The sequence below is a fragment of the Mobula hypostoma genome, chromosome 29 (assembly GCF_963921235.1).
Source record: "Mobula hypostoma chromosome 29, sMobHyp1.1, whole genome shotgun sequence".
Lineage (NCBI taxonomy): Eukaryota > Metazoa > Chordata > Chondrichthyes > Myliobatiformes > Myliobatidae > Mobula > Mobula hypostoma.
The window spans coordinates 7363748-7387551 of NC_086125.1; the positions used below are offsets into that span (position 1 = coordinate 7363748).

At 42.5% G+C, this 23804-nt stretch overlaps 1 protein-coding gene across 4 annotated transcripts in view; it reads right to left on the reverse strand.

Moving 5' to 3' along the window:
• Positions 1-22565, reverse strand: part of LOC134339502 (DENN domain-containing protein 1B-like) — a 108745-nt gene extending 86180 nt beyond the window's left edge. For 3 of the 4 annotated variants that reach the window (XM_063036079.1, XM_063036080.1, XM_063036082.1), the window contains exons 1-2: positions 22425-22565; positions 6637-6701 (exon numbers count right to left, since the gene is read on the reverse strand). In XM_063036079.1, coding sequence (XP_062892149.1) covers positions 6637-6701; positions 22425-22441 — 82 coding nt within the window. In that variant the 5' untranslated portion in view covers positions 22442-22565. The remainder of the gene's footprint in view (positions 1-6636; positions 6702-22424) is intronic. The other variant, XM_063036081.1, reaches the window with a different exon arrangement.
• Between the last annotated feature and the right edge of the window lie 1239 nt (positions 22566-23804).

Consider the following 23804-nt stretch of genomic DNA (forward strand, 5'->3'; position numbering starts at 1 on the left):
GAGGATAGGGCAGTAGATGTACTTTATATAGTTTGATGGTAGGAAGCAGGGAGAGGCGGTGGAATAAGTCTCTACATGGTAGGCTGCTTAGGAAGATTAAACTGCATGGGATCCAGGATCAGTTGGCTAACTGGATAGATATACAATTGGTTTGAAGGTAGGAAGCAGAGAGTGATGGTGGAAGGACTGGAGGCCCATAACTAGTGGGGGCAAGGGTCAGTGCTTAGGCCCAGTGATGTTGTCATATATGCATATCAGCGATTTGGATGAGAATGTATCAAGGATAGTAAGTAAGTTTGCCAATGACACTAAAACAGGTGGGGTAATTGACAGTGAAGAACGTTATCAAATATTATAGGAGATATTAATCAGCTGGATAATTAGGTCAAAGAATTGCAAATGCAGTTTAATTTAGGTAAGTTAGGGGTAGGGGTTCTGGGAAGTGTTACAGAACAGCAGCTGTTTTGGTGCATGGTTCTCTGACAGGGTAGGGTGGTGAAGAAGGATTTGGGCACGCTGCCTACATCATTCAGGTCACTGAGTATGGAATTGGGGAGGTTATGTTGCAGTTGTACAAGATGGTGGTGAGCCTGCATTCGGGGTATCGTGTTCATTTTTGGTCACCATGCTGTAGGGAAGATGTTATTAAACTGGAAAGTGTGCAGAAAAGATTAACAAGGTTGTTACCGGGACTTGAGTGACTGAGTTTTAGGGAGTGGTTGGGCAGGTAAGGACTATTTTCCCTGGAGTGCAGGAAATGCATAAAATCATGAGGGGTTTAGACACGGTGAATTCCAGGTCTGGAGCATCGAGTATTAGAGGGCATAGGTTCAAGGAGAGTGGGGAAAGATGTATTTCTTTAGAGATACAGCACAATAACAAGCTCTTCTGGCCCTTGAGCCTGTGCCACCTAATTACAGCCATGTGACCAAACTACCTACTAACCCATATGCCTCTGGAATGTGGGAGGACTGGTAAGGGTCCACAGGGTCATGCCAGGTTGCAACAAAGTCATGTTACAGCTGTATAAAACTTTGGCTAGGCTACACTGGGAACATTGTGTACAATTCTCTATACCCCATTGCAGGAGGTAAGTGAAGGGTACAAGAGATGTTTACCAGGCTGTTGACTGGATTATAGGGAATGAAGTGTCATGAAAAGTTAGACAAATTTAGTAGTTTTAGAACTTAGAACAGTACAGCACAGTATAGGATTCTTTGGGCCACAAGGTTTTAACCTACTCTAAGATCAATCTAACATTTCCCTCGCATAGCCTTTCATTAATCTTTATTTATCTCCTCTTCCTTCTCGTTCTCCCATGGTCCACTCTCCTTTCCTATCAGATTCCCTCTTCTCCAGCCCTTAACCTTTCCCATTCTCTTGGCTTCATTTATCACCTTCCAGCTAGTTTCTTTCCCCCTCCCCCCATCTTTATTCTGTCATTTCCCCCCTTCCTTCTCAGTCCTGAAGAACAGTCTCGGCTCAAAATGTTTTTTCATTTCCATAGTTTCTGCCTGTCCTTCTGAGTTCCGGCAACATTTTGTGTGTGTTGCTTTATCTATCATCCGATGTCTATATGAGAGTCTCTTAAGATCACAAGATCACAAGACAAAGGAGCAGAAGTAGGCTATTCGGCCCATCGAGTCTGCTCCGCAGCTCCCCCATGAGCTAAACTATTCACCCATCTAGTTCCAATTTCCGGCTTTTTCCCCATATCCCTTGATACCCTGACTAATTAGATACCTGTCAATCTCCTCCTTAAACACCCTCAATGATCGGCCCTCCACAGCTGTATGTGGCAACGAATTCCATAAATCCACGACCCTCTGGCTAAAAAAATTTCTCCTCATCTCTGTTTTAAATGGGTACCCTCTAATTCTAAGACTGTGGCTTCTTGTCCTGCACTCACCCACCAAGGGAAACAGCCTTTCCACATCTACTCTATCCAACCCTGTCAACATTCGAAATGTTTCTATGAGATCCCCTCTCATTCTTCTATACTCTAATGAATACAGTCCAGGAGCCGACAACCACTCCTCATATGTTAGCCCCTGATTTCCAGGAATCATCCTTGTAAATCTTCTCAGAACTCTCTCCAACATCAGTACATCCTTTCTAAGACAGGGGGCCCAAAACTGCACACAGTATTTCAAATGAGGTCTCACCAGTGCCCCATAGAGCCTCATCAACACCTCCTTACTCTTACACACTATGGTCTCTACTCATACACTAAATGTCCCCTAACATATTTTCTGGAGCAATGGAAGATTAGGGGAATTTAGAAAATTATGAGAGGCTTTTGTATGGCAGACAGTCAGAATGTTTTTCCTGGCAGAAATGTCAAGTACCAGAGAACACACGTTTATGATAAGAGGGGGAAAGTTTGAAGATTTTTTTTCATATATAGAAAGTGGTAGGTTTTCTGGTACAGGCTGCCGAGGTAGTAGTGGAAATAGATATGGAAAAAGTATTTACCAGATTTTAGACAGACACATGAAAATGCAGGGAATGGAGGGATATAGATAATGTGAAGACAGTAGAGATTTAGCACAGACATCATGTTCAGCAGGGACATCACGAGCTGATGGACCTGTTCCACTGCTGTACAGTGCTATGGTCTACATTCAATAACTTCCTGCAGCCTAGACCTTTCTCTTCACTGTTAAACATAATGCCAATTTTGCTTATAGTAGGCTGTATTTTTGTCCAGATCATTTGAATAGCACCGGAAAATGGGGATAGCACTGAATATTATTGAACATCACTTCAGTCGGACCACAGTCACTAAAACACCTATCACCAAAGTTTCTGTCCTGGTCCAACCATGTAAACACCATGGTCAAGAAGGTGCACCAGTGCCTTTAATTCCTCAGGAGGCTAAAGAAATTTGCCAGTGTCTCCTCTGAGCCTTACTAATTTTTATCAATACACCATGGCTATACTACAGATGTGTACTTCTACAAACGTGCTGTAACTTCTATAGAGTATATTGAAAGCTGCATCACATGCTGGTATGGAAACAACAAAGGTTTTGAAGGGAAGAACCTACAAAAGTTATGGATACGGCCCAGACCATCATGGGAAGACCCCTACCCACCATTGAGCACATCAACACGAAAAGTCGCAGGAAAACAGACTCCATCGTGAGGGACCCCCACCGCCCAGGCCATGCTCTCTTCTCGCTGCTGCCATCAGGAAGAAGGTCCAGGAGCCTCAGGACTCACACCACCAGGTTCAAGAACAGGTACTACCCCTCAACCACCAGGCTCTTGTACCAAAGGTGACAACCTCTCTCAACTTCACTCGCCCCATTACTGAACTGTTCCCACAATCAATGGACTCACTCTTCATCTCATGTTCTTGATAGTTATTGTTTATTTATATTGTTATTCTTTCTTTCTTTTTGCATTTGCACAGCTTTTTTTTTGCAGACTGGTTGAATGCCCAAGTTGGTGCTGTTTTTCATTGATTCTATTATGGTTATTATTCTACTTTGGAGTTATTGAGTATGCCTGCAAGAAAATGAATCTCAGATGTACATGGTGACTTTGAATTTAATTTATTCTTCCTGATTTGTAATCGGGCACTGTAGGTATGACAATTGCTCCGACCGAGACAGCAAGAAACTGCAAAGAGACGTGGTTACAGTTCAGCACATCATGGAAACCAGCCTCCCCTCTCCAAGGACTCTGATTATGCTGGCTGTTTTACTGAAGCAGCAAAAGGTATAGACAAAGAACCCTATACACCCTGAATATTCTCTCTTCTCATAAAAACCTGAAAGCACACATCAACAGGTTCAAGAACAGCTTCAATTCCATGATTGTAAGACAATTAAATGGTTCCCTACTCTGATAAGGTGACCGTTTGATCTCACAATCTACCTTGCATTTTATTGTCTACCTGCACTACACTTTCTCTATAGCTGTAGCACTTTATTCTGTACGCTGTTCGTGCTTTACCTGAATGCACAGTTGTAATGAATTGATTTGTATGATCAATACACAAGCTTTTCACTGTAACCTCAGTACACATGGCAATGATAAACCAATCTACCAACACAGAAAGGAAGGCAAGTGATGAAAGGAAGCAAACGAGGGAGGGAAGATGAACAATTGGGAATATCTGGGGAAGGGGATAAGAGGCTTACTGAGAGGAGAAGGTGTTCTGCCCCTGCTCAAGAGTTTTTCCCATTTTCTTAAGCTAGATAGATAGATAACTCCAGTCCTGGCATAACTGTAGTTGAAGGCAGTTTTATCATTTACCAATACGTTACAGTATGCAAGGAGCCGGTGTAAAAAGACAGTACTTCTCAGCGTTCTAACGAAAGGCAGATTCAAACACTGATTGAAATTCCTTTAACTTCTAACAAGTGATCTAACGAATGAATGAATATACAAATGACTATATAGGCAAAAGCTAATTGCTCAGCAACGCGATAATGAGTAATGGGTTACCATCTGGCAAGCGGTACCACAGCATTAAGGCCAGGACCAACAGGCTCCGGGACAGCTTCTTTCACCAGACCATCAGATTTATCAATACACATTGATCTGATTGCACTTTTGACTGTACATACAGGTATACAAAACAATTCTGTATGCAATCTTAGAGCTTGGGCAACATCCTCCCACAATTCCCTTCCTTATTGCTTGTACATAACGATGGAGATACAACGTAAAGATTTTTACTCTCTCATGTTGTGAGATGGATGTTAGAAATAAAATTCTAATTCTAAACAAAAGGTTGTGAACTTACAATTAAGCAATGAGATCTAGTAAGTAGAAATAAAATAACAATCCAAATCAGGAAAGACGTAACAGTAAGTGATGGACATATAGAATAGGTGGAGGAGGGGATATAGACTGAGTGATGGTGGCTAGAGGAGGGGGCAGGATTTGGAACAAAGGATGTGGATGAGAGGACCTGGGTAGATTAGGAACGAGAAATCTGCAACTCACTCCCAGAAGAAACTGAAACATTCAAAACAAAGAAAAATAGATTCTGCAGATGCTGAAAATCCAAAGTAACACATACACAATGCTGGAGACCTTTTGACTGTTTATTCCTCTCTATAGATGTTGCCTGTCCTGCAGTCCTGATGCAGGGTCTCGGCTTGAAATTTACTATTTACTCCCCTCTATGTGTGTGTGTTACTAACAATAGATCTGTGTTAGTTATGTGCATTAAGACATTGGTTTAAAGGCAGGTAAATGGAGCTGATGCAGAGACTGATCTGACCACAGAGTATGATTGCAATTCTGAATGGCCACATCCTGTTCTAATGTGTGAAACAGATGAGAGTTTGAGAGACATTGCAAAGATGTCCTGTTTGATCAAATAACCTTGATATGTATCACATGAAATTATTTCAGAATCACCTTTGCAACTATTATAAAAGAATATAAGCTAGAGGGAGATATTGCAATTCTTAAATGGTGTGCATATGAGTTGGATTTTACACCGAATAAACTGGATGCTAGATTTAAGGACTGGACAGCTAAAGGAATAACAGTTCTTTGCAATATAATGAAAGAAGGAACACTGTTCAGTTTTGAAATGCTTAAAGAGAAACACTTATTAGAAAAACAAGACTTTTATTGGTATTTACAGATGCAACAGTATGTTAATAGGAAGGTTAAAAATGTAACCAAGGCAAGTACATTTGATAGAGCTATTTAGAAAAGCATATAATTCAGATAATGGTAGTAGAATCATTTCAAGTGTGTATACGGGTTTTTGTCAAGTCTTAAAACACATTCGACTTCATACATTAAAACAAAATGGGAGAAGGAAGGAGGGATAATTGAGGAAGAATGGACAATAATATGGAGGTATCAATGGAAGTGTACCAGTTCACAGAAATAGAGGGAGTTTGGATGGAAAAACTTGATAAGATATTTTATTACACCCTCTCAGAAATCCCATTATGATACCAACCTCCCTGTTTGCTGAAGAAATTGTGGAAATCAAAATGCAACCCATTATCATATTTTCTGCGATTGCCCCGTTACCAAAGACTATTGGAGTGGGATACATAATGCCCTACAAGACATCTTTAAATGTGAAATACCCTTAGGAAGTAAGACCATATATTTTGGGTATATACCTCAAGAATGGTTGAAAAGAGATAAATATTTAATGAATATACTGCTGGTGGCTGGTGAAAAGACTCTTACCAGGAAATGGTTATGACAGGAGAGCCCAACTTTAAATGCATGGCTGGAAATTACAATGGACATTTACAAAATGGAGAAGATAACAGCATCTGTTAATCATAAATTGGAACAATTTGATTCATACTGGGAAAAATGGTTTAACTACATAACACCTCATAGGCCTGATTTTATTCTCACAAGTCAATGAATATGTTGTAAAAAAAAATCACTCCCTACTTGTACATAGTTTTCTCCTTTTTGCTTGTTCTTTTATTCCTCTCTTTTCTGTAAGTGTATACCTCAGATAAATATTATGTAGAAATGTGTGGCAAATATGAATATATGATATATATGTACAGTATCTGAAATACATCTTATAGAAATGTTTGTTTGACGATCAACTTCAATAAAAAAAATTACAAAAAAAAATCACCTTTGCAAACTTTTTTTCTTCCTTTAAGTAATTTTTCACACTCACCATCATCTATTGATTTTGGACACAGGACCTCGATAAACAATTCAAATATCCTTTCTGGGTTCTCTCTAAAAATATAAAAGGAAATAAGAAATGGTTAATCGAATAGGGCGACACAGTAGTGTAGTGGTTAGTAAAATGCTTTACAGTAGAGGTGACCAGGGTTCAATTCCCGCCACTGCCTTTAAGGAGTTTCGATGTTCTCCTACGACCACGTGGGTTTCCTCCAGGTGCTCCAGTTTCCTCCCACAGTCCAAAGACATACCAGTTAATAGGTTAATTAGTCATTGTAAATTGTACCATGATTAGGCTAGGGTTAAATTGGGGGGTTGCTGGGAAGTGCAGCTCGAAGTGCTGGAAGGGTTTAATCCACACTTTACTGCAATAATTAAAAAATAAATATGAGTATTCAGAAGTGTTTATTCACTTTCCTTAAATACAGAGTACAGGACATCCCCAGGAAATGAATGGATTATTTTCTTTAAATAAGTTTTGGTTGATTTTGTTCATAAGTCAGAAAAAACACATATGAAAGAAAAATAATAAACATGAGAAATTCTGCAGATGCGGGAAATCCAGAGCAACACACACAAAAAGCTGGAGGAACTCAGCAGGACAGGCAGCATCTATGGAAATGAAAAGACAGTTGAAGTGTCAGGACGAGACCCTTCTTCGGGACTAGAAAGAAAGGGGAAAGAAGTCAGAGTAAGAAGTTGGGTGGAGCGGAAGAAGGACAAGCTAGAAGTTGCTAGCCGAAGCAGGGTCGGGGGGGGGGAGAGGAGGAGATGAAGTAAGAAGCTGGGGGCGGGGGGGAGTGATAACTGGAGAAGGCAAAGGGCTGGAGAAGGAATCTGATAGGAATGGAGAGTGGACCATGGGGGAAAGGGAAGGAAGGAGAGCACCAGGAGAAGGTGATAGGCAAGTAGGGAGAAGAGGTAAGAAGCCAGAGTAGAGAATAGATAAAAGGAAGGGGAGGGGAAACAAATTACCTAGATGGAATATGAGGTGTCGCTCCTCCACCCTGAGAGTGGCGTTATCTTGACAAAAGAGGAGGGGGCAGGGGAGGTAAAATGTGTTTGGTGATAGGGTCTGGTTGAAGATGGTGGAAGTTGCAGAGAAGATGTATTGAATGCCGAGGCTCATGGGGAAGTGAGTGAGGACATCCTTGTTACGGCAGCAGGAGGATGGGGGTGAGTGCGGATGTCTGGGAAATGGAGGAGATGTGGGTGAAGGCAATATCAATAGAGGAGGAAGAGAAACAACATTCGTTGAAGAAGGAGGATGTTTCTGATGTCCTGAAAAGGAAAGGCCTCATCTTGGGAACAGATGCAGTGGAGACAAAGGACCTGAGAAAAGGAAGTAGCATGTTTTGCAGGAGACTTGGTGGAAAGAGGCATGATCAAGATAGCTGTGGGAATCAGTAGGGGTATAAAAGATATCAGTGGACAATTTGTCTCAGAGATAGAGACAGAGAGGTCCAGAAAGGGAAGAGAAGTGTCAGAAATGGTCCATAGTGAGTTTAAGGGCAAGGTGGAAGTTGTAGAAATTGATGAGCATGAGAGCATGAAGTAGCACCAATGGAGTTGTCAATGTCGCACAGAAAGAGTTGGGGATCAATACCAAGGTAGGCTTGGAACAAGGACTGTTCCAGGTAGCCAATAAAAAGGCAGGCTTGGCTGGGGCCCATAGCTACACCTTGAGTTTGGAGAAAGTGGGAGGAGGCAAAAAGAAAATTGCTTGATTTCATCATAGTGGTTAATGCAACACTATTACACTCCGTTTGACCTGAGATGCCTGCATGAACTCTAATGCTCTTGTGTAGAGTTTATCAGCCCTCTCTGTGAGCACATTGGATCCCCCCCCCCAAACCCTTGTCTCCTTGCACATTTCAAAGAAGTGTAATTAGCCATTGTAAAAGTCCCAAGTGTGTTGGCTAGAATCGGGAGGCAGTCGATGCGATTCTGGGGAGAACAGGTTAAGGGAAAATTAGTGATGGAATGGGATTGCTCTGTAGGTGAGCAGTGACTCAGTGGTCTAAACTGGTCTCTTTCTAAGTATAACATGAGGAAATACAGAATGGAAAATTACACTCAGCCGGTTCAATTGCACATGTCATGTTGCTGAGATGGCTGATATCAGACTCCTGAAACAGAAAGTCCACTCTAAGTTTAATCACAACAAGAGGCTACAAGATTGACACAGGAAATGATTTATGAATGTACCTAAAACTTCTCCAAAGAGTTTAAAATCCCCACCAACTCACGAGAATCTTTGGTTCATGCAGTGTATTCAGGACGGCACTGTGAATCATGAGTTCAAACCTCAAGAATACACACATGCACAATAGACATGACAGAAGGAGCAAAATATTCCTGAATTACGCTCCCACCTGCCCTGCAAAACACCTTCTGCCCTACCCGTGGATGTATCTGCGTTTTTTTAAATTATCTCCATCAGAATCAGGTTTAATATCACCAGCATGTGTTGTGAAATTTGTTAACTTAGCAGCAGCAGTACAAAGCAATACATGATAATATAGAAAGAAAAAAATAAATAATTAAATTACAGTAAATATATTTATATATTGAATAGATTAAAAATAGTGCAAAAACTGAAATAATATATATGTATAAAAAAGTGAGGCAGTGTTCATGAACTCAATGTCCATTTAGGAATCAGATGGCAGAGGGGAAGAAGCTGTTCCTGAATCACTGAGTGTGTGCCTTCAGGCTTCTGTACCTCCTTCCTGATGGTAACAATGAGAAGAGGGCATGCCCTGGGTGATGGGGGTCCTTAATAATGGACGTTGTCTTTTTAAGGCACTGGTCCTTGAAGATATCTTAGGTACTAAGGAGGCTGGTACCCATGATGGAGCTGACTAATTTTACAACTTTCTGTAGCCTCTTTCGATCATGTGCAGTAGCCCCTCCATACCAGAAGGTGATGCAGCCTGTCAGAATGCTCTCCACGGTACACCAATAGAAGTTTTCGAGTTTTAGTTGACAAACCAAATCTCTTCAAACTCCTAATGAAATATAGCTGCTGTCTTGCCTCCTTTATAGCTGCATCAATATGTTGCGACCAGGTTAGATCCTCACGAACCCACAAACTTGAAATTGCTCACTCTCTCTACTTCTGATCCCTCTGTGAAGATTGGTTCATGTTCCCTCGTCTTACCCTTCCTGAAGTCCACAATCAGCTCTTTCGTCTTACTGACATTGAGTGCAAGATTGTTACTGTGACACCACTCAGCTAGCTGGTATACCTTGCTCCTGTATGCCCTCTCAACTCCATCTGAGATTCTAGCAATAATCAGCAAATTTACAGATGGTGAGCTATACCTAGCCACACAGTCATGGGAATAGGGGAGTAGGGCACACACCCCTGACGTGCACCAGTGTTAATTGTCAGCGACCTGGAGACTTTATTTCCAATCCGCACAGATCGTGGTCTTCCAGTCAGGAAGTCAAGAATCCAGTTGCAGAGGGAAGTACAGGGACCCAGGTTCTGTAGTTTCTCAATCAGGATTGTGAGAACGATGGTGTGAAAATAGTCAACGAACAGCATCCTGACATAGATGTTTGTATTGTTCAGGTGATCTAAGGCCGTGTGAAGAGCCATTGAGATTGTGTCTGCTGTAGACCTATTGTGACAATAGGCAAATTGCAATGGATCCAGGTCCTTGCTGAGGCAGGAGTTCATTCTAGCCATGACCAACCTCTCAAAGCATTTCATCACCATAGATATGAGTGCCACTGGGCAACAGTCATTAAAGCAGCTCACACTACTCTTCTTAGGCACTGGTATAATTGTTGCCTTTTTGAAGCAGATGGGAACTTCTGTCTGTAGCAGTGAGAGGTTGAAAATATCCTTGAATATTCCCACCAGTTGGTTGGCACAAATTTTCAGAGCCTTACCAGGCATTTCATTGGAGCTTGCCTCCTTGTTCGTCCCCCTTAAAGACAGCCTAACATCGGCTTCTGAGACAGAGATCACAGGGTCACTGGGTGCAGCAGGGATCTTCACAGCTGTAGTTATATTCTCCCTTTCAAAGAGGGCAAGGAAGCGTCGAGCTCATTTGGTAGTGAAATATCGCTGCCATTCATGCTATTGGTTTTCGCTTTGTAGGAAGTAATTTGCAGACCCAGCCAGAGTTGATACACACCCGATGTCACCTCCCATCTTGCTTGGAATTGTCTCTTTGCTCTTGAAATAGCGCTCCCCAAGCCATACCTGGTTTTGTTGTATAGACCTGGGTCACCAGACTTAAATGCCTCAGATCTAGCCCTCAGCAGATAACATACCTCCTGGCTCATCCACAGCTTTTGGTTTGGAAATGTACAGCAAGTTTCCATAGGCACATACTCATCCACACAAGCTTTAATGAAGTTGGTAACAACTATGGCATACTCGTCCAGATTCGAAGATGAATCCCTGAATACAGTCCGGTCTACTTTAAGCTACTTTAAGAAACGTAGAACCCATAGAAATTTTGAGGAAATAGGTCATCGTTGACACCAAGGGACTGACTCAAGAGAAGAGCTGCCTGCCCGTAGGCAGTCATGGTATCAACTTAAATTTACTTTGACCTATCACTCTACTCCTTTACACCATGATCCATAAATTAGACTCCAATAGAGTCATTACATGTACTCTACTGGTTTTCTATACCAGGCTGCAACTTTATCTAATCTCTCACCACGGTTGCTGGACCTTTTCAAGAAATTAAGGAATCAAGGATTGACTTTATTCACCACATACATTTATATGTATTAGAAATTTGTTGCACAGCATGCAACATAAACAACAACATTCAACAATTATAAGGAATAAAGAATTTTACAAAAATATGCTGAAGTATGGATATGGAGTAAAATGTGCATAGATACACAAATAGTACATAGTGCAGTGAGAATGGGTCATCGTTCAGATTAGTATCAAAGACACTGTTAGGAAAAGGGAGGAGGTCCTGAAGAGAATATAGAGTTAGGTAGAAAGATGAAAAACAGGACCTCCAGGGTAGTAATCTCTGGTTTGCTGCCTATGCCACCTGCCAACGAGGGTAAGATTAGGATGATTTGGCAGATGAATATGTTGCTGAGGAATTGGTGCAAGGATCAGGGTTTCAGATTTCTAGATCATTGGGATCTCTTCTGCGGCAGGTTAACTGTACCAGAGGAATGCGTTACACCTGAACTCAAGGTGGTCCAATATCCTTTCAGGCAGGTTTGCCAGAGCTGTTGGGGAGGGTTTAAGCTAATTTGTCAGGGAGGTTGGGAACCGGAGTGATAGGGCTGAAGATGAGGTAGTCGTTATACAAGTCGATGAAGTGTGTCGCAAGAATGCGAGGTATGACAGGCAGCTAGGACATAACTGCAATCAGTGAGATGAGTTGAAGTGTAACATGGGGGCAAAGTTGAAAAGAGTAACAAATACAGGACTGAAGTGTTATATATCACTTCTATTTCGTAAGTGTGAGGTCTCAGGGTACTTGGAGGTACATGATAAAATAGGCTGTATTCAACTTGGTTTCAAGGGAAAATCTTGCCTGACAAATCTATTGGAATTCTTTGAAGAAATAATAAGCAGAATAGACAAAGGAGAATCGGTTGATGTTGTTGTGTACTTGGATTTTCAGAAGGCCTATTACAGGAAAGACTCTAGTATTGATAAAACAGTGGCTGATTGGCAGGAGAATGTCACTCCACTCTTTAAGAAGGGAGGGAGGCAGAAGAAAGGAAATTATAGGTCAGTTAGCCTGACTCCACTGGTCGGAACGATGTTGGAGTCCTATTAAGGTTGAGGTTTTGGGGTACTTGGAGGCACATGAAAAAACAGGGCAAAGTCAGCATGGTTTCCTTCACGGGAAATTTTGGCTGGCAAATCTGTTGGAATTCTTTGAGGCCGGTGAGACAAAGGAGAGTCAATGGAGGTCTATTTATTTATTTTCAGAAGGCCTTCGACAAAATACAACACATGAGGCTACTTAATGAGATAAGAGCACATGGTATTACAGGAAAGATACTAACATAGATAGAAGATGGGCTGACTTATAGGATGCAAAGAGTGGGAATGAAGGAGGACTTTTCTAGGTGGCTGGCAGTGACTAAGTGTTGCTCCATAGGGTTCAGTGTAGGGACCACTTCCTCTCAATGATTTCAGATGATGGAATTGATGACTTTGTCGCCAAGTTTGCGGGCAATGCAAAGATAGATGGAGGGGCAGGTAGTGTTGAGGAAGCAAGGAGTCTACAGAAAGACTTAGACAGACTGGGAGAATGGGCAAAAAGGAGACAGATGGGATATAGTGTAGAGAAATGTACAGTCATGCACTTTTGTAGGTAGAATAAACTCATAGATTATTTTCTATATGGGGAGAAAATTCAAAAAGCAGAGATGCAAAGGAACTTGGGAGTTCTTGTGCAGGTTTGCCTGAAGGTTAACTTGGAGGTTGAGTCAGTGGTAAGGAAGGCAAATGCAATGTTAGCATTAATTTTGAGAGGACTAGAATATAAAAGCAAGGATATGATGCTGAGGCTTTATAAGGCATTGGTCAGACTGCATTTAGAGTATTGTGAGCAGTTTTGGTCTGTCTTATCTAAGAAAATATGAGCTAGCATTGGAGAGGGTCCAGAGGAAGTTCAGGAGAATGATTCCAGTTAATGGAAGGGTTAATGTATGAGGAGCTTTTGATGGCTGTGGGCCTGTACTCACTGTACATTAGAAGAAAAAGGTGGGGGGGGGGAAATCACATTGAAGCCTACTGAATACTGAAAGGCCTAGACAGCATGGACATGGAGAGGATGTTTCCTTTAGTGGGGGAGTCTAGGACCAGAGGGCACAGCCTCATAGTACAGGGATGACCACTCAGAACTGAGATGAGGAGAAATTTCTTTAGCCAGAAGGTGGTGAACCTGTGGATTTCATTGCCACAGATGGCTGTGGAGGTCACGTCATTGGGTATGTCTAAATCAGAGGCTGACCGGTTCTTGATTTGTCAGAGTGGCAAAGGTTATAGGAGAAGGTAAGAGAATGGGGTTGAGAGGAAAAATAATCAGCCATGATTGAATGGGGGAGGAAACTTGATGGACCAAATAGCCTAATTCTGCTCCTATGTCTTATAGTCTTATGGTGTTATGGACTTATACCAGCATGTATTTACAATATTAGCAACATTATAAAAGTGGTTTAAATGTTTACAGTGCAGAGCAGTGACTAAGATCACAGATAGAGGGTTATGGGGGGGGGGGGGCTGATGTTTGTCTGATGTAGAATAGAAAGTTCCTGGTGGTTCCATATTAATCACACTGAAACCACCGTTCTAGATTTCCACTGACAACTACAGCATTTCTGTCACCAACTGAAACACCAACTCATCTTCAACCCAATCATGAATTCAGTTCAGAATGTGGATCTTTGCCATCTCAGAATCAAATTCAGGTTTAATATCACTGGAATATGTTGTGAAATTTGTTAACTTTGAGGCAGCAGTACAATGTGTTACATGATAAATAACTATAGAGAAAAAATACTGAATTACAGTAAGTATATAATAAAGTCATCCGTTAGTCTTGCAAGACCATGGATCTGCGCCGGTAAAGTCTTCACTCTTCAGAGCGCAGGCCTAGGCAAGGTTGTATGAAAGACCGGCAGTTGCCCATGCTGCAAGTCTCCCCTCTCCACAACACCGATGTTGTCCAAGGGAAAGGCAAGGGCCGATATAGCTAGGCACCACTGTCATCGCAGAGCACTGTGTGGATAAGTGCCTTGCTCAAGGACACAATGTACTGCCTCGGCTGGGGCTTGAACTCACTACCTTCAGATTGCTAGTCGAATGCCTTAACCACTTGGCCACGTGCCCACACAAGGTGAGTATATACATGTCTATTAAATAGTTCAGTTAAAAATAAGTAGTGCAAAATAAAACAAATAAAAAATTAGTTAGATAGTGTTCATGGGTTCAATGTCCATTTAGAAATCTGATGGCAGAGGTAAAGAAGCTGTTCCTGAATCGCTGAGTGTGTGCCTTCAAGCTTCTGTACCTCCTTCCTGACGGGAACAATGAAAAGAGGGAACGTCTTGGGTGGTGGAGGTCCTTAATGATGGAAGCCATCTTCCCAAGGCACCATTTCTTGAAGATGTCTTGGATACTATGGAGGCTAGTATCCATGATGGAGCTGACTAATTTTACAAGATTTTGCAACTAACTTTGATCTTGTGCAGTAGCACCCACCGCGCAACCTCTCCTCCCCCCCATACCAGACGGTGATGCAGCCAATCAGAATGCTCTCTATGGTACATTTGTAGAAGTTTTCAAGTGTTTTAGATGACAAACCAAATCTCCTCAAACTCCTAATGAAAGTCCCTGTCTTGCCTTTTTTATAGCTGCATCAGTATGTTGCTCCAGGTTAGGTCCTCAGAGATATTGACACCCAGGAACTTGAAATTGCTCACTGTCTCCACTTCTGATCCTTCTGTGAGGATAGGTGTGTGTTCCCTCGCCTTACACTTTCCGAGGTCCACAATGAGCTCTTTGGTCTTGCTGACGGTGGGTTTCAAAGTAGGTTTGGCTCTGGCTGGATTCAGGCTCACATGCATGTCAACCCTGGCAGGGTTTGCAGGCCATTACTTCCAACAAAGCAAACTCCAACATCATGAATGGCAGCAATGCCTCATTACCAGATGATCTCAAAGCCTTTTATGCCTGCTTTGAAAGGGAGAATTAAAACCACTGCTATGAGGGTCCGTGCAGCATCTGGTGACCCTTTGATCTCTGTCTCGGAGGCAATATCAGGCTGACTTTCAAGAGGGTGAACTCTCATAAAGCAGCTGAGCCCGATGGAGTACCTGGTAAGGTTCTGAAAGCCTGTGATAACCAGCTGTTGGGGGTATTCAAAGATATCTTCAATCTCTCATTGCTACAATCAGAAGTTCCCACCTGCTTCAAAAGGGCAACAATTATACCAGTGCCCAAGAAGAGTCATGTGAGCTGCCTTAATGACTATCGTCCAGTAGCACTCACCTCTATGGTGATGAAATGCCTTGAGAGGTTGGTCACAGCTAGAATCAACACCTGTCTCAGGAAGGACCTGGACCCACTGCAATTTGTCTACAGCCACAATATGTCTACAGCAGGTGCGATCTCAATTGCTCTCCACGTGGCCTTAGATCACCTGGACAATACAGATACCTATGCAGGATGCTGTTTATTGACTATTAGCCCCTAGCCAATGATAATGGGCTTTATGTCATTCTCATTGATGAAAGGCCCTCTTTGAGATGAGCAGCCAAAGCCCTCACTGCTATAAAGATGAAGCCACACTCAGGTTGGAGGAACAACACCTTATATTCCGTCTGGGTAGCCTCCAACCTGATGGCATGAACATTGACTTCTCTAACTTCCGCTAATGCCCCACCTCCCCCTCGTACCCCATCCGTTATTTATATACACACATTCTTTCTCTCACTCTCCTTTTTCTCCCTCTGTCCCTCTCACTATACCCCTTCCCCATCCTCTGGGTTCCCCCCCCCCGCTTTTTCTTTCTCCCCGGACCTCCTGTCCCATGATCCTCTCGTATCCCTTTTGCCAATCACCTATCCAGCTCTTGGCTCCATCTCTCCCCCTCCTGTCTTCTCCTATCATTTTGGATCTCCCCCTTCCCCTCCCACTTTCAAATCTCTTACTCACTCTTCCTTCAGTTAGTCCTGATGAAGGGTCTCGGCCTGAAACATCGACTGTACCTCTTCCTAGAGATGCTGCCTGACCTGCTGCGTTCACCAGCAACTTTGATGTGTGTTGCTTGAATTTCCAGCATCTGCAGAATTCCTCGTGAAAGCCTTCACTACTTGTTATTAAAGTATGTAAAAATTATACAACCTTGAGATTCATCTCCTCACAGACAGACACAAACAAGAACCCAGACAGAACCCATTTAAAAAAAGACTAACAAACACCTGATGTGCAGAGAGAGAGAAAAAAAACACAAATCGTGCAAACAATAAAAGCGAGCAACAGCATTCAGAACTAAAGTGAGTCCATGGACATGAAGCCTGGAGTAGCTGGAGCAGGCCCACAGCCTTAACTTCAGTTCATCACACAGTGGAGCAAAATGGAGCCCATAGGCATGAAGTGTGGACCAGCCGGAGCAGGCCACAGCCACAGCCTCAGTGTCGTAGAGAGCAGAGTAAACGTCGTGGAGCAGTGAGCAGAACTGGCTTGACCCTCGCCTCTGGTCCCGACACCCGGCCTTTTCAATCCATCCAGCTCAGCATTTAAATTGTCCAAACTCTGGGTCATACGTCATGTCAGGACCCGAGCCCTTTCACTTCGATATGCTCTGAGCCTGAACTCCTTTTAAACAGCATTTCATTTCATCCTCAGTGGGAAATTACAAACACCCTGCTTTACTTTGAACATGATAATGTGCGTCTTCATGACAACACACTAACTCAGTGGTCCCCAACTACTGGGCCGCAAAGATGTGCTACCGGGCCGCAAGGAAACGATATGATTTGGCGATATGAAACGATACGAGTCAGCTGCACCTTTCCTCATCCCGTCACACCCTGTTGAACTTGAACACCTCCCCCCCCCCAACCGTCAGCCGGTCCGCAGTGCAAAAAAGGTTGGGGACCCCTGCACTAACTTAAACAATATTTGCAGAAATACTGATCAAAGAGGTAGATTTTGAGGTGCACATAAAGAAGAGAGAAATATGGATGTGCAGCGGTTAAAGACCTTGAAGTCTGGAGAGATTACAGAGATGGGGAGCACAGAGGTCACTGAGCCAGTCACATATTCCTTCACATCATTTTCACATCTCGTGCTATGTCCTGTCCGTAATGTGTTTTGCCCCTTGGCCTCGGAGGAGTGTTATTTCATTTAGCTATATTAATCTATGGATGAATGATAAGTAAACTTGACCTTGGACTTGAATTACGGCATGATTTAATCACTCTACCCCCCTACTGTTGGCTGATCTTTGAGTCACTCCACCAACAGCTGGACTTTTGCTCAAACCACATCCTTTACATCTTTGCTTTCAAGAGCTGTCTTCCAGACCTCAAGTCTGCCTTTCCTTCACCACTCACCCCTTTTAGCCAATCCCCTTACCCAGGGAAATTTAGCTAAAGAATGCAGGTGTTCTGAAAAAAAAAACAAATAAAACCTATTGAAGAAAATTATATGAAATCTCATGCTAAAGAATCTATAAATTATGTTTAAAATTATGAGGGGAATTGATAGAGTTGACGTGGTTAGACTTTTTCCATTGAGAGTGGGGACGATTCAAACAAGAGGGCATGGGTTGAGAATTAGAGGACAAAAGTTTAGGGGTAACATGAGGGGGAACTTCTTTACTCAGAGAGTGGTAGCTGTGCAAAACGAGCTTCCAGCAGAAGTGGTTGAGGCAGGTTCAATGTTGTCGTTTAAAGTTAAATTGGATAGATATATGGACAGGAAAGGAATGGAGGGTTATGGGCTGAGTGCAGGTCGGTGGGAATAGGATAGGGTAAGAGTTCGGCACGGACTAGAAGGGCTGAGATGGCCTGTTTCCGCACTGTAATTGTTATATGGTTATACAAAAAGTAGAGACAGGAAATGGGAACTGAACAGATCAAGAAAAGGAACAAAGCTTTACACAGGAGCACAAAGAGAGAAGTGAAAGGAAATGTAGAGAACCAGAGGAACACACCTGAGGCACCCTAAGGAGAAAACTAAACAAAAGTGTAGGAGCAGGTAGAGGAAGCTTCATAGTGTGCAGCTCAGGTCCTGCTTCACGCCATGTCAGCTGAACTGGTGAGCTGGGATATGATGGGAATGAGAAACATTGGCGAGATCATTTGGTTCTAATCACTAATGGCGTAAATAACATGTAGGTATCAGGTGAGAATGGAATTAGGCTTGTAGTGATGCTCCTAATTCATTTGCATTCCAGGTGTCATTCTTTAATCACACAAGGGAAGGACTGTCACCGCAGTCAGGCAGGTGAAGATTCCATCCAGGACATCACTTTTGACTGGATAAAAATGTAGACAATTGGATTCAATAGGAAACTAACGATAAAGATGATTTCAGTACCACAACCTATTCTGACACTTTGATTTTGTCTCCATAGCTGCCTGTGCTCCAGAATTTCAACATGAGTGAGTTTGGTAAGGCCCAAGATGTGAAGAATCAGAGTATGAATCTAAACTGGGACTTGTCTAATTTAAACAATTAATTAAGTTAGACTTTCTCTTTAAACAATCTTTTGATCTTCGCATTGAAATATGAGCAGGCAATTCAACAGCTCAATATTAGACCAAAATTAGGCACAGAACTGCTTTAAATTTTTTCTTTGTACCCACAAAACTGCAGTTCTATGGTTAGTTAAATTTAATTTTGCTCATATGGTACAGATTGGAGCTCCGTTCAAAATTAAAGGTGCCATTTATTTAATAGAATGGGATTTAAGTGGCTGCTCTGTTGGTTTAATTCAGCTTCTACTCTTTATGGGAATCTCAAGAAACTACTTCATATCTGAATGAAACATAGATGACTGGTAGTTTTGGAGGGAGAGGGGCGTGGGAAGGTGAAGATGGAGTCGTGGATTATGGGAAGGTCTTGTCCTTTTCTCACCTATTACCATACATAGAACATAGGACATCAAAATAAGGAATCCCTGCCATTTTAGAGCCAGTTTTAAGCACCTCTTCCATATCAGCTGAAGTCAGCTGGAGGGAAGAGGTAGAAGATGATGGTTTGCATCTTGAATCTTGGATTGTGTAAAATTAGCTTTGTTCAACTATTTAATCAGTTCATGTTCAGTATCACTGCTCTAAAATTAGTTGCAAACTTCAAGACTAATTTTGGTAATCTTTAAAAGTTTTCTAGTAAACTTGGAAGTAAAACTGATTAACTGTACAAAGGGCATAATTCAGTGAAAATCATTATAATGTCTAATAAAGGAAGAGGATAGATAAGTATCAGAAATCTCTTCAATTGATAACCTTTGTTAAATCTGTGATAATTATGTCTCAAGCAAGGGAAAGCAAGTAATAGTGTGCAGATTGTCAGCAATTTTAATAAATAAATTGAAGAAAATTGTCAAAACAATCCAACTGGGGAGTTGCCAAGTTCAGTCTCTTTGAAGGAAGAATTATGTAAGATTGTAGCCCAAGGGAGGGGGAAAAGGAAAAAAATCGATTGACAAGTAAAATAACCAGAAAGTATAATGGCACTGTTAGGGTGTATTTTGGGGATTAAGACATATAGCGAACGTTGACTTCAGCAACCAGCCTTCAGATCTGAATATGGATTAGAACATAGAACATAGAATAGTACAGCACAGTACAGGCCCTTCGGCCCACAATGTTATGCCGACCCTCAAACCCTGCCTCCCATATAAGCCCCCACCTTAAATTCCTTCATATACCTGTCTAGTAGTCTCTTAAACTTCACGAGTGTATCTGCCTCCACCACTGACTCAGGCAGTGCATTCCACGCACCAACCACTCTCTGAGTAAAAAACCTTCCTCTAATATCCCCCTTGAACTTCCCACCCCTTACCTTAAAGCCATGTCCTCTTGTATTGAGCAGCGGTTCCCTGGGGAAGAGGCGCTGGCTATCCACTCTATCTATTCCTCTAATTATCTTGTACACCTCTATCATGTCTCTTCTCATCCTCCTTCTCTCCAAAGAGTAAAGCCTAGCTCCCTTAATCTCTGATTATAATGCATACTCTCTAAACCAGGCAGCATCCTGGTAAATCTCCTCTGTACCCTTTCCAATGCTTCCACATCCTTCCTATAGTGAGGCGACCAGAACCGGATGCAATACTCCAAGTGTGACCTAACCAGAGTTTTATAGAGCTGCATCATTACATCGCGACTCTTAAACTCTATCCCTCGACTTATGAAAGCTAACACCCCATAAGCTTTCTTAACTACCCTATCCACCTGTGAGGCAACTTTCAAGGATCTGTGGACATGTACCCCGAGATTCCTCTGCTCCTCCACACTACCAAGTATCCTGCCATTTACTTTGTACTCTGCCTTGGAGTTTGTCCTTCCAAAGTGTACCACCTCACACTTCTCCATCTGCCACTTCTCAGCCCACTCCTGCATCCTATCAATGTCTCTCTGCAATCTTTGACAATCCTCTACACTATCTACAACACCACCAACCTTTGTGTCCTCTGCAAACTTGCCAACCCACCCTTCTACCCCCACTTCCAGGTTGTTAATAAAAATCACGAAAAGTAGAGGTCCCAGAACAGATCCTTGTGGGACACCACTAGTCACAATCCTCCAATCTGAATGTACTCCCTCCACCACCACCCTCTGCCTTCTGCAGGCAGGCCAATTCTGAATCCACCTGGCCAAACTTCCCTCAGTCCCATGCCTTCTAACTTTCTGAATAAGTCTACCGTGTGGAACCTTGTCAAATGCCTTACTAAAATCCATATAGATCACATCCACTGCACTACCCTCATCTATATGCCTGGTCACCTCCTCAAAGAACTGTAGATTAAAATTAAAATGCACCTTGGAACCAGGAAACAGGCACTTAACTGATATTGTCTGCATATGCATGAATGCAATCAACACTGCACTTCATGAGTGTGACAGTAATTAACACTTATTTTGGGTGTGTTGGTGGGAAGATCCAGGCATTTGAAAAATACATGCAACTCAAAAGAAGCATTACGAGGACATTACTCTATAGAAATTGTGCTTTTTACTTTTACTTTTGTCCTTTAATGTATAAAAATTTGCTACAATGTTGGGTCGGGGAATCTCTCTGTTTTGCTCGTGACTCCAATAGGCTGCCAGTTTGTGTTTTCCAAATAAAGACTTTTATGATCTTTATATCTAACAGCCACATCTGTTTAGTGATTTTTGTTCATCTTATAACAGCATCGATAAAATCAAAAGAAAGATTTCACTCTTTTCTGCCCTCTGCATTTACCAAAATACTTTACAGAATGGGGTGGCCTTTTACTTGGTTCAATAAAATCCTGACAAAGTAACGGGCTTAGAAATAAGTTGCAATTAAATCAGCAAATGCTGAAAACATTCAGCTGCTCAGGCAGCATCTATGGAGAGAGAAACAGAGTTAACATTTCAGGCTGAAGACCTTTTGCCAGAACTGGGGCAAGAGAACTCAAATTCATTTTAAGCACTAGCAAGCCACAAAGTAACATGTCCAGAAACAGGCCAGCAACAAACTGTTCACTGAAGGTTGTTCAACATCCGTTCTCTGTGGTATTTCAACGATTTCAGAGTTCTGAGTGTGATGATTTAATTTTGTGTGAAACTACTTCTGTCAAATAAAGTAGACTTGCAATCATTTGAACTTCCTCACAAACACATCAGATAAAACAAAATGTACACAACAGTACAAACTTGATCTGAAATCTATCAGGTGATAAATCTGCAGTGAAGGTAGAAATCTCACATTAACTTCCTCTCCTCAGCAACCATTTTGTCATCACTCAGTCCCCCGCACCAACTTGATCTCTGTCCTCTGCAGAGCTTAACTACATTAATTGGCAAAGATTGAGAAATGTGCGAGAAAATACATTTAAAACAATCCAAAGGAAATCATTGTTAAAATTTACTTCTGGTGACAGTTATCTGAAACAGCAGCAAGGCTGTGGTTTCAGCTACTTTCCTTCAGAACTGTACTTTTCTTCAAATAGCTAACTGCCACCGAACATCAGCTTAGCACAACAATCACAGAGAAGGGAAGAAAACCAGAAGATTAAGGAAGAGTGTGTCACGATCTAGTCTTGAAAGCGAGTTTCTTACTTGATCCTGGATCCCATGGTTGTCTACATGGTCGGTGATCCCGGCTGCAAAGAATCCTGGTCTGGGTCTGGACAGGTCATGGAGTTAGGGAAGGGGGTAGGGAGGATGCAGTTGTTTGATGAGACAGAAATTTCTGCCAGTACTGCGATTCTTCCGTTAGTCACGATAGGAAGTATGAATGTATGACGTGCTACTCAGAGCGCAGTGCCTCTATATATAGTGAAACCACAGACCTTTGAGCCTGGATACTCATTATATGCATTAACTGTAGAAACTTTAGGTTGGCTTGATTCTGCAGTTCACCTAATTCACCCTGGCACTTCCATGCACGGCATTCACTAGCACACTTTATATCTTAGATATTTAGGACCCTGAGGGTATGATTTCATTTATCATGTATTGCTTATGTGAAGTGAGGTGTACGGGGTGTACGGGGTTTCCAGGGAAGGGTAGCACCTCTAGTGAAGGGGCTTGTTGTGTCCATTCTGGGGCAGCTCACTCACCTTTGGTCCCCCACCAGCACCCAGTTCTCAATTGTGGCTCCAAGTAGCTGTAAGAATGTGATAGTGGTCACACCCCGGTACACTGCTTCAACAGGTGGGCTAAACTTTGTAGGTGAGGGTAGCTAGTGGGCCTCATACCCCGGCGAGATAGGGTCTTGCCTGTCCTAGCACGCAAAGTCAGCTCCGGCAGACTTGGTGGATGAGATCTCCAGTGAGATATAACGGCCAGGAAGGCGGTACCACAATGCCGTGGAAGGCGAAGGGCGTGACGAGGCACGGAAGACGTCATGGTCATCTGCTGCAACCAAGGAAGACCCCAGTTTGTGAGGCTTGCTCGTCCCACTGGACTAGGTCTTAGAGGTCAAGAGAGTGGAACTGCCCCAGTGCAAAGGCTTTTCCACTTTAAAAACTCTCCCACACAGGTATCATGTCTACATGTTTATTTGAAGTGGAAATGGGTATCACGTGCTTCTGCTTTGGAAGCATTGTGAGGCACTTTCTGAGAAACTGATCTTCATAGCAATCCACTTTCTTAAAGGGCTAAACTGTTATTTTTCACTATTCTCTGCAATACATTAAACCACACCTCAGTGACTGCCAGAATGAAAACCGTCCCTGCCACTTTGGACAAAGTGCTCCACTGCCCTCCAGTTGATATATCTTTCCATGCTCAGAACTGTGACGGTAACTACATGAACTGCAGCCCTGAGGTTTGCATCATAGGCAAGGCAGGTGGTATTCTCTCGAGACCTTTAGGACTTGGCTGAGTTAGCTTGGTATCTTACTTTTCCTAGAAGCAGCTGGGATCCCAACCAGACTGTGAATGGCATGAGGAATGTAGACTTTGGCTGCCCAAAGCTAGGTTGCTCCGTCAAAG